We start from the raw sequence: 14,504 nt of genomic DNA, 5'->3' as shown, positions 1-14,504 counted from the left end.
ACTTTTAAGAAATAACTTTCTAAGTAATATTTAATCTTTAAAAAATAGAATATATTTATATAATCAATTTAATAATTATTTTATATGTAATTTATTCAAATCCTCAAATTAAATTTCAAAATTAACTGTAACAATTAGTAAAAAAAATTGTATGCCTTTAACTATATAGGATAAGTACGGTAAACATCCATTGTGAGAAAGATAACTATAGTTTAGATAATAATATCGGTTTTAATTATTTCGTCCATACACATGATGATCGAGGTTTTTTTCGTAAACATATACAAGGATTAAAAAAACTACAAATAATATACTTTTAAAATTTACTATACACATACTATACCTATTATAAGGATATAATATATCAAAAAAATTCAAACATGTAGTTTATTATATTTAAAAATAATTTATAGAACCATTAGAAACAGAAAATATATTATGTGGATAGTATTCTCTTTATTTTAGCATTGATATAATCATGATTTAATTTATACAGTTTTCTTTAAAAACTCCAGCTAATTTTATATTAAAATAATAGAATTTTTTGTCAACTATATGATTATTATATGGGTTTTTGAACCATGATAATGACATAATAACAATACTAAATTAGGCTATTTGGCATGGTCATTTTCAAACTAGAGTTGAGATGTAAATATTCGTATTCACTCATAACAAAAATCTATATAAAGTAAAAAATCTGCATAATTTTTTCTTTATGAAGTGCATTTTATATTATAGTTTTCATTGTTTCAAGCAAAAATATTTATAAGTTTGTAAATGATATATGTTTAAGAAAAAACTAGAATGTTGAGAATTTGTGGTTTATGCACAAATACTATATTGAAAGAAAAAAAAATAACTGAGGTCTTATGTGTTTACATACACATAAAAATAAATTTTGCATTATGCAGTACCCAATTTAAAGAAAAAATAATTCAAATTCATATTCGTTCAAATATTATTTGACTTAAAATGACGATGCATAGACTATAAATAGGTTCAGTTAGCTATCTTCCGATGCTTCTGTAACTATCTTTATAAACTCTAAAATATATAATTACATATCCATTTATCATTAAAGGACATACAACAAAATACTTTCACACAAATCAAAAGTGATTATTCTTAAAACCCAAAATATAAAAAAAGAAAAGTCTCACATAACTTATTCTTACTAGATCTCATTTTGATCATTTTGAATCTTTTGACTCATTTGCTTCCCTCTAACACAGAGAAACAAAACATGGTAGCCTCAAAATCCCAATACATACCAACCACCATGCCATCCACAAGCCTCCTCCTCTTCACAAATTCTTCGATCCAAGATTTATGTAGTGCAAAATTATTTTCGTTCGGATGCTTCCACAATTTAACTTGATGGATAGTGTTTGTATCGAGATCTTTTACCAATATTTCGGCGCAACAAATCATAAAATTTGTGCGAGATATGACATCTTCTGAAACATCTCTAAGCATAGTATCCCGGATTTGTTCCATTGGAAGTTGGAACTTATCTATGATTTCATCAATTGTTAGGGTCTTGAGGATTTCCCAAGGGAAATAAGCTATGGGTCGGATCTCGACCTCTTGAGGAAATAGTGGATAATTAGGATCTGTTGAATCGACGTTCTCTTCTTGGTGTTTCGTTTGAAGGAAGGTGTAGAACAATGATTTGATCATGTTTGAAGTTATTAGAAGAGAAAATTTATGATAACTTTGATTGGGAAGAGTTTTGATTCTTATATAAGATGGATCAAAGGCTTGTCCATGCAAAAAAAAGTTATATATATAATTTATTGATAACTTTTCTTTTTTACTTTTTTTAAAAAAAATGTTTTGGGTGAATAGAAAGTTGGATGATTTGGATACCCAATGATAAAAAGAACAAAATTTGTTTGTGGATTGAGAGTTCATATCTTATCTTATTATATAAAGTATGATTTTCAAATTAGTAACTCACGAGATTGTGACACGTGTCAAAAATTTTGATCTGAGATTTTGACATGTGTCAAATAAAATTTTCTTTTTAAAAATAAAATAAAGTAAAAAGATAATTATAAAAATTATAATTTAAACAGTTTTAAAATGTAAAAAGCTAATTTTCTTAATTGTTTTCTAATTTTGATTCTAATTTCAAAAATTTTGTTTGTAGATGGCAAAAACTCTTATGGAAATAATTATGCTGTATTTTCTAAAATATATATGTTTATAGAATTTTAGTTAAGCTTACAAAAATAAAATAAAATGATTAAGAATGATAATCTCAACCGGCAACCCATGCAACGAACGGATCCATATCTATATCTAGTGTTATTATATAGTGGTGGGAGTTATTTAATTTATTGATTTAGGTTTCAATGTGTATATTACCAGATTTGAAGTCGAGTGATGATAAGGCGACACAACACATTATTTTCAAAATTGTATGAAATGTATTGTGTAATGAAAAAGGAAATGTTTTCCTCCTATATTTTACAAAATACTTTTTATCTACAGAAAAAAAAAATATATATAAAGTATTTTATTATTCCCTTCCATTTTAATTTTATGTTTACACCAATTGTCATGAGTTCACTTGATCCTAACTATGATCATTGCTATACTACCACTTGAATTTTTGATTTTTGAAAATACAAGCTTGTAGAATGAACTCGAGTGAACAAAATTGGACTATTTAATAGAATTAGGATTGATCCTAATGTGAAGCTTCGAAACGAGTTCATGTTTCACGCTGCAAAAAGGAAGGTTGTAAGCAGTGGAGAGAAGTTATTATGCCTTACGGATTCCCACAAGAGTCTTGTGACAAGACAGATACATTCAACACTTCAAAAGTTACTGCTCCTGGATTTGAATCACAGAGAAAACAAGTACATGAATGCAGAGAAATTGGTACGGTGTTTCAAGTAATTCGCAACATTGCTATGCCTAGATCATTCTGAGAATTCGATGAGTACAGGAACCAATCACGCCTTTATAGCATCAGCTCTAGGTTTCCATAGACCTAGCCTGTATTTGTGGCTATATTTCAGTATCAGTTTCCTCTGCAAAACCAGAAATTCAGAATTTTCAAAACAAGATCGACTAAAATAGAGATATGAAGAATTATGACAACAAATCCAAACATAGTATTGTTCAAAAAACCTATTAACAGAAACATGAAAAGAAATATGTCTTCGTGAGTGACGGGAAGCGTGAACAAGCCTACACTTCCAGGACCACATAATAGAACTATAGGTACATACATCATTCTCTGTGTCTAAAAACTTATAGAACTCAAAACTATTTCTACTTCTATCATTGATCTCTATAGTTACTTCACTAAACTACGTAATGGAACAAATTCAATTCTATAGTTACTTCACAAAACCTATTAACAGTAACACGAAAAGAAACATGTCTTAGTGAGTGACAGGAAGTGTGAACAAGCCTACATTTTAATATTCGGATGATAACTAACAAGCTAAACTAAGGTTCCAGGACTAGATAATAGAACGATTAGTACATATATCTCAATCAATCTCTCTGTGCCTAAAAAGTTACAGAACTCAAACTTTTTCTTCTTTTTACCTTAATATCTATAGTAACTTCACTAATGGAACAAATTCTAAGGCAACAGATTGTTTCATTCCTAACATATTAAAACCTGTGACACTTCTGTGCAACAACAATATAACCAAATGCCTGTTGAAAACTATGTAACGTACATGTTTGCAAGGGATACCGAACTTCTTGAGTCTAAGCGTACGAGTCACGAGCAGCTTCGGAAGATCGCCTAACTCAGTTTCAAGTTTAGCAATATGAGTCTCAACTCCTCCACCAATCCCACTCAAAAACTCAGGAATTCCAACTTTCACTACAAATATCACAAAATAGCAATCAAAAACCATTCACAATTAACAACAACATTACTGTTAAATGATACACAACATCTCTCTATAGCTAGTCTTCCCCAAATATCGATCATGAACCTCCACACACATGAAACTTCCAAGAGCCCTAAGGTAACGAATCACGCAAATTTTGCATCCACATTTCTCCGACGCAAAATCCTGAACAAAGAAAAAACATTTACCGGGATAAGGAGCGGCGGATTTGGAATAGAATCTAGGGAAGTTAAGAGTCGACGGCGTTGGTTCGGCTCTTAGAACAGATCTCGCGCTCTGTATCAGTCGCATCCACGCCATTATCGGAGCTTTTTCCTCAACACTTGAGGAGAGGCTTTGGGTTTTGAGTCTTTCTCTCTGATGGAGTTCCTTAGTACGACGTCGTTTTCTGAAATAAGTTCACCGTTTGTTTATTAAACGGCTAAGCCCATTACATTTTTGGCCCATTAGTCTAAATCAATTTTTTTTGCAGTCACGGGTTTAACAAAGTTTTGTGCTCTTATATGAATTTGGTGAGCCTTTGGATTTTATAAACTATGGTGGAAAACTAGCTTTTGTTTATCATACTGATTTTGGACAAGAGGGTTTGGTGGACTTATGGGTCATGGAAGATCCGAAGATGTTGGGAACTGGTCGAGGATATCTCTGGGTAACTACATTGATTGGACCGCGGAAGTACCAACACGGCCGATTGAACCTTATTACATTTTTTTTAGTGATTATGATCTGCAAAAGAATGACTTGAGAAAGGTTCAAATCAGAGAAACAGAGCACGTACACATGTTTAGTACATCGATCGTGGTATGATTTTACTCTTATGGATAGTATAAGAGCTGAGCACGTAAACAAAACAGCGAGGTATATGATTTTTCGAACCTAAAATCTTCCCAACATAACATAATCATTGTTTTAAAAGAAACCAAAACTAAAACACAAATGATCACAACTCTCGAGTGAGCATCACGCGCCTCTGTTGAAAAACACTAACATAAATTTCTCCGCCATTGCGTCACGGTGGCGCAGCTAAAATTGGAACAAGAAGGAAAAACCAATCCAAAGCGATTAAAACTGTTCACAAAAAAAACACTTAACGAGATTATGTGAAAAAAAAAACTAGACGGTGCAGCCACAGAAGAGGAAGAAGAAACAGAGCATGGAGACCAACGCCACTGACTCGAACGCAGTCACTACTTTCCAGACAACGTCGTCGAACACCACAGACAATAAACTCAGCTCCGGTCGACGCCAACTCAGCCACCTCGGTGCAGATCCAGGTGAAGTGAAATGGATCGGCCACCACCACCGGATAGATGACGGCATTGAAGTGGATTATAGTGTGTTTGTGTTATTGTGTAGATTCTACTAGTGCGAATTTGTGTGTAGCTAATTGCGGAAAAAGGTAAGCTTTTATGGCGGAAATGATGGGCATGAGACGATTAATATGGTCCATGCGAGTTTACAGATGTGTTTTGATGTGTTGGATGTTTTTAAATTTAACGGTGAAGATTTAATTTAGCCATGTTACATTTTCGAGATGTGCCGCTGTGATTGGTTGGATATATTGGGATCTGTTTTTGGTTCTTTTTCAACTTTTTATATTTTTATTTCGGAAAGAAAAAGAAAACAGTTGTTTGTTTCTTGTTTCCTCCATCATTGTGGTCAATGTGGCCGGTTGAAATATTTTAAACCAAGTTGAGTTTAAACTTTTTTTTTTTTTTTTTTTTGATGAAATGTGAAATTAATTGATGAGAATAGAGTTATTTACAACAAATGAACAAACAGAGTGAAACATATGGATATAAAATAGAGCAACAAGCTGCTAATGATTTTGTCTAGAACTAAACCACCTTTGGATCAACCCTCGTAGCTTCCTATTCTCGAAATATCGTAAAGACACGATTCTCGAACGTATAACTCTCTCAATCGTTGGGAATGTGTACGATATAGCCTGTTGTGCCTTCTCTAGTTTCGTTCTCGCCATATATAAAATATAGTTGCTTGGAAACACAAGCGGAGAAAAATGTAGTCATACCTCCCATATGGATGAGTGATTAGCTGCTGAATTGTCTCAATCCAATCAGGATCCAGCTCAGTTCGCAACAAATCGCCTACAACCTGAATCTACACCATAAACGAACAAGGACATGCGAAAAATAAACTTTAAACACTTAAAACAAATACAATACACTTTTAATATATATTCTAAAATACCATTAATCTTCTTTTTTTGTGTGTGTATATGGTACTTCTCTGAGATGATTTGTTATCATATGATAGACTGGTTAGAAATTTCAATCCATAATATTAAATTTGTTAATAGTTTATATTCTCTCTGTTTTATATTAAGTGTCGATTTATGAATTATATATATATATATATTAAATATCGTTTTATATTTTTAATAAAGACAAAACCTTTAAGTAAATATATAACCAAAGAAAACAAATGATACAGAGTTGAAGTCAAAGGCCAAATATTTCAAATTAAGGCCATTTCCAGAGCTGCATTGTTTATGTTGAAAAGCAAGAGACTTCTTATTTAAGAAACAATTCTGTTTAATATCAAAGCTGCATCGTTTAAGCTATCGCAACCTTAAAACTGTTGCAATACAATTATTTAAATTGATGAACCAACTTAAGGAAGCAAAGATAAATATGAGAACAAAGGGAAAAAGGTGACAACACTGGAGTGCCATTTTTCGAGTTCAACTTTAGTTTCCGAGATACTTTTAGAAATCGACCACGCCTCTGGTCCAGGACGCAGACAAGATCACTGCAAAAAGTTGCATAGTCGCTCCATTATGAGTTCCCTCAAATATTTCAGAGAATAAGCTTACGTATAACTAAGTGTTTTAGGTACCTAAAGCATCTCGGAGATGTGGAAACGTGTCAATCCATTTGATTGAAACTACTCCTTGTATCTCATCGTCTCTTTCTCGAACCCAATTGTTGGGAATTGCTTCGCATATTCTTCTACCATCTCACGCAACTTAGCCATCTCTGACTGTAATTTCTCATTTGATTGCATTGTTGCTACAAAGTCCTTCAATTTTGTTCCTGAAGTACATTATAGATCCATCAATACAATCCCAAGCATGACAGAAAATAATAAACCGAACCAAACGGCTTTTTATATACCTTGAGACTCTGCCTTGATCTTTAAGGCTATTTTGACGGCTAAATCAAAATACTCCGCCACTTTTACAAAATCTTCCTCAATGAATCCTCTTGATGTGAGGGCTGGTGTTCCTGTAACCATACCATCATCATAAGAACAAATCGGAACATATACGATTTTCTTAGCGATCACCAGGTCTCTATGATCACAGATAAAATAGCATAAAAGTCCTTTTTCCATTAAGTAGTAGTTTGCAAAAAGCATGAACATTTACTACTTTTCGACATACTAACACTTTACTTCTTGCAGTGTTCCTTTTTGTTCAAAAATAGCATTACCGTCTTTTTTGTTCAAAAGTAATAAACTGCAAGAAGCATGTATGTTAACTACTTTTTCAACATACTAACACATTAATTCTTTTACTGTTCCTTTAAAAGCCTTACCCATACGGATGCCACCGGGAACCATGGCAGAAACATCTCCCGGAACAGTATTCTTGTTTGCTGCAATATGTACTGATTCTAATACCTTTTCCACTCTTGATCCATCTATTCCCTACAAAACCATATTTCCAACAGTATAGATGTTACCAGAGAAAATTAGCTACACTATGCACTGCTTACTGAGGAACACAGAACCAAAATCAAATATCTAAACTTGATTTGCTACATCTGGTCAGTAAAAAATGAAATCACACAACAGATATGGGAAACAATAATCATTGTTTTAGTTTTAGCATACTAAAATCATACACATTTCAGGGATTAGGCTATGTTCTCTATTAACGATGAGATTCACCCCTTTCTTATGCAAACTCATACGTAGCAAACCTTTCCATCTAGACATCAAAGGGGTTGTGCAGTAAAAGATAGAATGTGAAGTACCTTGTTTTTCAGATTCACCAAAACTAAATGATTCTCAGTGCCTCCAGACACTAAATCATATCCTTTCGCAAGCAAAGACTGCAATTACAAGCATTTTACGAAAAAAGTGAGATGATTACAGTAGGTCTTATACCCAGCTGTTCCACACATGCCACGGTATCTTAGGCATATCAACTAATTACTAAACTAAGCATACAAAAATCAGCAAACACATCGCACCTCAGCAAACTTTGAGCAATTACGGAGAACTTGATCCTGGTAGGCCTTATACTCAGGTGTTCTCGCCTATAATAAAGTAAATCAACAAGTCAAAAGATCATGAACAAGACCAAAAGAATCCTAGATTATACCTTAATCAGAAAGTGGAAGCAGTTCATGGGTACACATTAGACAATGGAACACAATTTCAAAAAAAAGTTTGATGACTGAACCTGCTTCAGAGCAACTGCTAGACCCGTTATAGTATGATTATGTGGACCACCTTGCAGTCCAGGAAAAACAGCTTGGTTAATTCTGTCTTCATAGTCATATATGACCTGCCAGGTAGAGAAACGAACGATATGATCAAATACTACGAAAATAGGCGACAATTGCAGGTTATTTACTCATTCATATACAATATGGAAAGTTTAGAATTCACCTCTTTCCCTTGTTTGTTAATCTCTTTTAACCCCTTCCTAAAGAATATCATAGCCCCTCTAGGACCGCGAAGCGATTTGTGAGTTGTAGTTGTAACAACATCTGCATACTCAAAAGGAGAAGGAATAACGCCAGCAGCAACCAATCCACTAATATGAGCCATATCAGCCAGCATAACTGCCTTTTGCTTGTCACAAACCTGCAAATTTTTCATCCACAATCTTGAAAAGCCCAATGCACATTTACTTACCATGCAAGTTTTGTAATTATACTTCACACTAAAGAGTTGAGACAAAATTTTACCTTACGAATACGTGCATAATCATATAGACGAGCATAAGCACTTGCACCCGCAACAATAAGTTTGGGTCTGAAAAGCACGGCACTTTTTTCTAGCTGCAAATAATTACATCACAACTAAATAAACTTTGGTTTCAAAACTGTTAATTACTTCACATAAGAACCGTAAACGAAAAAGCTTGAATGTATTAAAACCTGTATCTCAATGGTATATTTGATAAAGATAATCAATGTAAGCTGGCTATTAACTAACCAACCTGATCGTAATCAATGTAACCAGTGTTCTCATCCAATCTGTATGGCATTGTCTCAAAAAAGATGGATACAGCCGATATTTTCTTTGTGTCAGTCTGCACAAGAGCAATTAAAAGAAAAGGGAAAAAACTACTATATCAATTCCACAAAGAGATGAGAAAAGAAAGTCGAATACTGACCATGCTATAGAGAGTATATTCCAAGTACCTGATAACCATGAGAAAGATGTCCACCATGAGGTAAATCGAGTGCCATGATTCTTTCATGAGGCTTTAGCAATGCAGTGTAAACTTGGAAGTTAGCTGGTGATCCTGATAAAGACTGCACATTGACTACAGAAGGAATAAGCTTCGCCATTAGTAAAGTTGGTTTCTACTTTCTAGTAAGATGTGTATAATCACAATTCATAACTAAGTCAAAATGTCAGAGATTCACTATAAAATAAAGCATGTAATTTGCATACCTCCCCATTTAGAAGGATCTAACTGAAAAGCTTCTAATGCGCGTTTTTGACATAATGTCTCAGCCATATCAATGTACCTAGTTGATAAGATACAAATAACCTTAACCATCATATACTAAAACAACAAAGTGCAAAACCTCTCAAAAACACAAATGTTTAACATACTCATTTCCTCCATAGTATCTAGCACCAGGATATCCTTCACTATACTTATTAGTCATAACCGAACCAACCGCTTGCATAACCGAGAGAGAGGTGAAATTCTCTGAAGGTATAAGTTCAAATCCCTGAAAAAAACTCATAACATCCCCAAATCAATAAAGCAAAGCTTCCATATTTGTGAATTTGATCATTCAAATCAATAATACCTTCCATTGCCTAGCTTTCTCTAATTCGATAATATCCGCAACTTCGGGATCGATTTCTTCTAGAGATGCATTCAATTGCTTAATCCACTGATAAAGAAGAAAAAAAAAAACGTTTCAATCGGAAACAAGACATTCGTTAAATTATATATTACAATGTATCTGATCTAATTTGTTTACACTAGAACGAGATTTCTCGGACTCCGCCATAGCTGAGGTTGATAAAGACGACTGAGCATAAGAATCAAAAACGGATCAGAATCAAAGAAAAAGGTGAGATTGAGAAAGATAAAACGTGTGATAAGATTTTACCATGAAACGGAGAGAATCGCCATTAGAAGAAAGAAGCGAGATCGGTTTCTTAACGGAAGACGAGAGTCTACGAAGAGCCAACGCCATTTTTCTTCTTCTCTGTTTCTCTGAGTGAGTGCGATTATATAAAAGGCGGTTCTGTTTCTGTAAGTGAACTTTGGAGTTGGTGAGAGGTGACGGAGATTCCTTTATTTAAAAGCTTTTTTTTTTTTTAATTTCTACTCGGTGCTTTAATTATTTTGTTTCTATGTACTATTTGTCATTTGATATGAGATCCAGATTGTTTTCTTCAATGCAATCATAATTTATTCGTATTTCATACAAGTTACAACTATAAATTATGTTATATTATTATACTACAACCTTCTCATTTTTCTATCTCTCACACTACTCTTTTTTAATGTCCTGTGTTTTTCTATTGACGATTTTTTTTTTATTATCTCTAGAACAATATAAGACCTTGATTACTACATTCTACATATAAACCCCAACAATAGAAGGTACAAGAAAAGTGAAAATTTTGTGTAGTTGGTGATAGGTTATGTGTTCTAAAATGCTTACACCCGCATCTATGTTTTCGAAAAATATGTATCGTTCGTAGTTGGAAGCTATAAGAAGAATTGTGAAAAAAATGAGATTATGAAACTGTTTGAATTAAAATGTTTTTGAGAAATTTATCAGTCTCCATGGGTCATTGTTTTATAAGGTGTTGTCGTGTTGGGTTTTGTTAACTGGGGTCGATATAATGTTAAATGTGGCATGAACAATCAAAATTAGATGTGTGGATTTACTCGAATAGTTGCAAAGGCCGTGAGTGACGGCATGGACAATTTCACTTATTTCATGCCCTTGGAGATCCAACTTGGCTCCACAATCACATTTTAAAGAATCTCGATAATGGAAAGTCTTAATTTCTAAAGATATGCTATATTTTATGTTATTGAAATTTTTAATTATGTGTTTCTGTTGCTTGAAAGTTGAAACTCTTTCTTATTTTAAAAAAAAAGAAGAAGCAGCTTTTTAATCTGGAAAATGAATCGATGCAAAAAGTATGAAATTCACTTTTTTTTTTTGGTAGGCAAGTATGAAATTCACTTTACCTATCTATATAACTTTATTCACATGAAAACTCATAAATAAATAACTACTCCCTTTTGTTCAAATTAAAATAAAATAAAATAACTACTACTCCTTGAATTTATCTGGAAGTTATGGAATTTAGTAATTTACAAAAGACTAAAAAAGAACACACACAAAACGGCTTATGTTGATGTCCTTGTCTCGACTAGAGCTAGAGAGACTAGAGAGGTTCGGAACTCCTAGCCAAAAGCGGAACTTGTAATAGTCCGAACCTGGCTAAGACCAATCTCCTTTCTCCACGTTTTCTTCTCACTTTTGTCTTTGATGTCGACATTGTCCCTTAAACACATCCACTTCTGCGTAATCCAACCCAATAACCTAATTTAAATTCGAAAACATTCTATTATTTATAAAGTCGAACTATATTTTTAGGTACTAATCTCTCCTATTGTTTTATTTCGTTATGTTTTCATCGGATAAAATCTACTATACATTTTTGCAGCAGTTTTTGGGGTCCCCAATCGGGTCGGGTTTTTTTTCAATTTTGACCCGGATTTTTTTTTTTGACCCGACTCAATGACCAATCAAAACTCTCGGATCCTGATAAATGAGACTTGCCAAAAAAAAATGTAAGGAATTCGGCCAAATATTCTCTTCCTATACTTCCCTAAACTACCAAATCCTATTATTACCGGATTCAATATCTTTCCTATATATATGCTAACAGATTCGTTAGATATACTTCTTATTATTATTATGCTAACAATCGCTACATTCAATATCTTTCCTATTATTATGGGTCACAATCAATAATACATATTCTGATAATAAAACAGATTTGTTAATCATATCCAATTTAAATTCTAAATATATTCAGAAAATATCTTTTGTTTCCTAATAAAACTGAACAATATAACATCTACATTCAATAGCAACGAGAACAATTGGAAATGTTGAATAACTAAACGATTTTTAAAAGCATATTTCCATTTACAGCTGAAATTAATTTTCGTAGATATCTTAATTTCATTGATTTTTGAAACTAATTCCATAACAACCTTAATTATTATTCATTTAGTTTTCTAATTCTAGGCAATTATAATTAACTCAAAAAGATTTTGCTTGCTCACAAAGATTTTACGCAAATGTATCACAGCTAAACCTAATCGTATATGTCCTCTATATATATCCATTTCATTTCCGAGAGAAAACATCACTTCTAAACACGATCAAAATAATTTTCCAAACACCTTCAATTGTTTTCATCCTAAAATTACCTCTTTTTCATTTTCCATTTGTATGGTTCTTTGTGACATCAACAAAGCCTTAGAATCTGAAAGCAAAAAAAGAATTCAGAGATATACTACAGAATTAGTTTTAGCAGATGAAAGGTGGTTCAATCGATCTCTAACTAACTCTTTTACTATCATTCTTTATCTACTATTTCTCAAAAAAATTTGACTTCTCGGTTTTGTTTTTCTGAATTGTTTCTTCACTATTTTGTATATTTGAATTGTCATATTGATAGGATTGCAACAACGTATAAACAACGCCAAACCAATGATAACTCCCTCAAGTACGTTTTCAATCAGCAAAACGAATGGACTCATCAACCTATGTCAATCATCAAAACAAACATCAGGAACTAATCTTCTTTTTTTTTGGTCAAACATCAGGACCAATCAAACTAAACACTTTATTCTAAAAGAAGCATCAAGTAAGATTACTTGGAGAGGGCAAGCACGTATACTATCTTCTTCCAAAGCTTTAACCTCTTTATCAAGTTTAGCCATCAAATCAGCTTTCAAAACTACACCATCATAAAAAAACAAATCCATTACATGATCTTTCTCAAACAAACAATTGAACGCAAAGTTATTTCTTAATCTACTCATATCCCTAATCATTTCTGAGCAATTAATTAGCAATACTAATCAGCTAATGAAGTCACAGTCACATCAACATATCAATCCACCAAAAAAAATCTCAAAGAACAACTACAAAATTGAGATTTCTGATTTCCACATAGCAACCTTTTGACATTGAGACACATACTTAGTATCGAAAACCCTAAATCTGGAGATGTGATACTCAAATGTCTAATCACTGAGAAATTCGATTACCAATTGTTACAAAAATTCCCTAATTTAGCGAGGAATTGGAAACCCTAAGATTCGAAATCATGAAACAAAAAGGGGAAAGAGTAAGAACTGACCACGCATAGTTTCGTCTTTTCGCTCTTGCATAGAGGGAATATCCGGTGAAAAACGGAAATCGTCTAAACCAGCGGCGGCGCCACTGCTTCCACTGCCCACTAGCTACGGTGGTCGTCGAAACCAAAGTATGAGCCGGTGATGCGCCGTTCATCACTGAGCGCGAAATCAAATGGAAAATGTTGAGAAGAAATTTGGGATCAACGATCTTTAAGCCGATTAAACCAACTCAATCCATTTTGGAAATTACAGTCTTAAACCGATTCTTACTTGAAATGAATAAACCGACCTAAAACGATAATTGTTTATAAATGACGCCTACAACATACTGTAACATATAAAATATAAATTTTTTTAAATAAAAGTATTATTGAAAAGAAAAATAGCAAATTGATGTTTAGTTTCATGGCGACGGCTTATATGGTAGACAACTTTGGATCGATATTAATACGGGACGGTATATCACGGGTAAAATCTAAGATTAATAATTAAAATACAATTGTACAATCTTAAACACTAAACAAAAATATATATAAGACTTAAAACTTAAATTTTTTAGTTACAAAAAATCAATCTGCGGTATATAACAAAAGTTATTATACACAACAAATTTATCAGTATATAAAAAAAATCAAATAATTAACCCGCGGTATACCCGAAGCTTGATTAAATAGGGAAAATTGACGTAAAAAAAACCTTATATCTATACAATTAAGAGGGCAACTATAGGGATAGGGAAAATTACGTAAAAAAAACTAAAAAAAAACAAATCAAAATACAATTATACAATTTTAAATACTAAACAAAACAAATATAACTTAAATTTTTTAGTTTTTAGTTACAACGCATGTGACTCGCGGTGTACAATAAAAAATATTATATACAACAAATTCATCAGTTTATAAAAGAATAAAAAATCAAATAATTAACCCGCGGTGTACCGCGGGTCATATCCTAGAGTCGAATAAAATAGTGAAACATTTTCATGC

At 32.7% G+C, this 14,504-nt stretch overlaps 4 protein-coding genes and 1 pseudogene across 4 annotated transcripts; all 5 read right to left on the bottom strand.

The window, feature by feature from the left end:
* Positions 1-937: 937 nt before the first annotated feature.
* On the bottom strand, positions 938-1,773 carry LOC9308306 (B3 domain-containing protein At5g26805). Its single transcript, XM_002872191.2, has one exon. The coding sequence runs from the start codon at positions 1,681-1,683 to the stop codon at positions 1,213-1,215; it is 471 nt and encodes a 156-aa protein (XP_002872237.1). The 5' UTR covers positions 1,684-1,773; the 3' UTR covers positions 938-1,212.
* Positions 1,774-2,704: 931 nt separating this feature from the next.
* Positions 2,705-4,246, bottom strand: LOC9308305. Its single transcript, XM_002872190.2, has 3 exons — positions 4,076-4,246; positions 3,708-3,856; positions 2,705-3,044 (listed from the first exon to the last, which is right to left on the bottom strand). Exons 1-3 carry the CDS (start codon positions 4,185-4,187, stop codon positions 2,967-2,969), a joined length of 339 nt encoding a protein of 112 aa, XP_002872236.1. The 5' UTR covers positions 4,188-4,246; the 3' UTR covers positions 2,705-2,966.
* A 485-nt stretch (positions 4,247-4,731) lies between these two features.
* Positions 4,732-5,475, bottom strand: LOC9308304. Its single transcript, XM_021023091.1, has one exon. The coding sequence runs from the start codon at positions 5,205-5,207 to the stop codon at positions 5,001-5,003; it is 207 nt and encodes a 68-aa protein (XP_020878750.1). The 5' UTR covers positions 5,208-5,475; the 3' UTR covers positions 4,732-5,000.
* Positions 5,476-6,396: 921 nt separating this feature from the next.
* On the bottom strand, positions 6,397-10,441 carry LOC9308303 (serine hydroxymethyltransferase 2, mitochondrial). Its single transcript, XM_021023240.1, has 16 exons — positions 10,223-10,441; positions 10,091-10,141; positions 9,914-10,000; positions 9,711-9,832; positions 9,546-9,622; positions 9,290-9,414; positions 9,085-9,177; positions 8,831-8,923; positions 8,529-8,726; positions 8,320-8,424; positions 8,108-8,173; positions 7,889-7,966; positions 7,448-7,559; positions 7,025-7,135; positions 6,747-6,943; positions 6,397-6,659 (listed from the first exon to the last, which is right to left on the bottom strand). Exons 1-15 carry the CDS (start codon positions 10,307-10,309, stop codon positions 6,795-6,797), a joined length of 1,554 nt encoding a protein of 517 aa, XP_020878899.1. The 5' UTR covers positions 10,310-10,441; the 3' UTR covers positions 6,397-6,659; positions 6,747-6,794.
* A 1,819-nt stretch (positions 10,442-12,260) lies between these two features.
* Positions 12,261-13,884, bottom strand: LOC9310393 (annotated as a pseudogene).
* Positions 13,885-14,504: the final 620 nt, after the last annotated feature.

This window comes from Arabidopsis lyrata, assembly GCF_000004255.2.
Source record: "Arabidopsis lyrata subsp. lyrata unplaced genomic scaffold ARALYscaffold_6, whole genome shotgun sequence".
Classification (NCBI taxonomy): domain Eukaryota; kingdom Viridiplantae; phylum Streptophyta; class Magnoliopsida; order Brassicales; family Brassicaceae; genus Arabidopsis; species Arabidopsis lyrata.
Note: the sequence above shows the minus strand (reverse complement) of the source record. Positions and strands in the feature narration are given on the sequence as shown.

Excerpts from the sequence above, each read along its gene's own strand:
- LOC9308306 (XM_002872191.2), bottom strand. The coding sequence starts at position 1,683 with ATGATCAAATCATTGTTCTACACCTTCCTTCAAACGAAACACCAAGAA.
- LOC9308305 (XM_002872190.2), bottom strand. The coding sequence starts at position 4,187 with ATGGCGTGGATGCGACTGATACAGAGCGCGAGATCTGTTCTAAGAGCC. Across the intron at positions 3,857-4,075 it reads ATCCGCCGCTCCTTATCCCG|TGAAAGTTGGAATTCCTGAG; the intron begins GTAAATGTTTTT and ends TGATATTTGTAG. Across the intron at positions 3,045-3,707 it reads TCGGTATCCCTTGCAAACAT|AGGAAACTGATACTGAAATA; the intron begins GTACGTTACATA and ends CTGGTTTTGCAG.
- LOC9308304 (XM_021023091.1), bottom strand. The coding sequence starts at position 5,207 with ATGCCGTCATCTATCCGGTGGTGGTGGCCGATCCATTTCACTTCACCT.
- LOC9308303 (XM_021023240.1), bottom strand. The coding sequence starts at position 10,309 with ATGGCGTTGGCTCTTCGTAGACTCTCGTCTTCCGTTAAGAAACCGATC. Across the intron at positions 7,560-7,888 it reads TGGTGAATCTGAAAAACAAG|GGAATAGATGGATCAAGAGT; the intron begins GTACTTCACATT and ends ATGGTTTTGTAG. Across the intron at positions 7,136-7,447 it reads TCCCGGTGGCATCCGTATGG|GAACACCAGCCCTCACATCA; the intron begins GTAAGGCTTTTA and ends GTATGGTTACAG.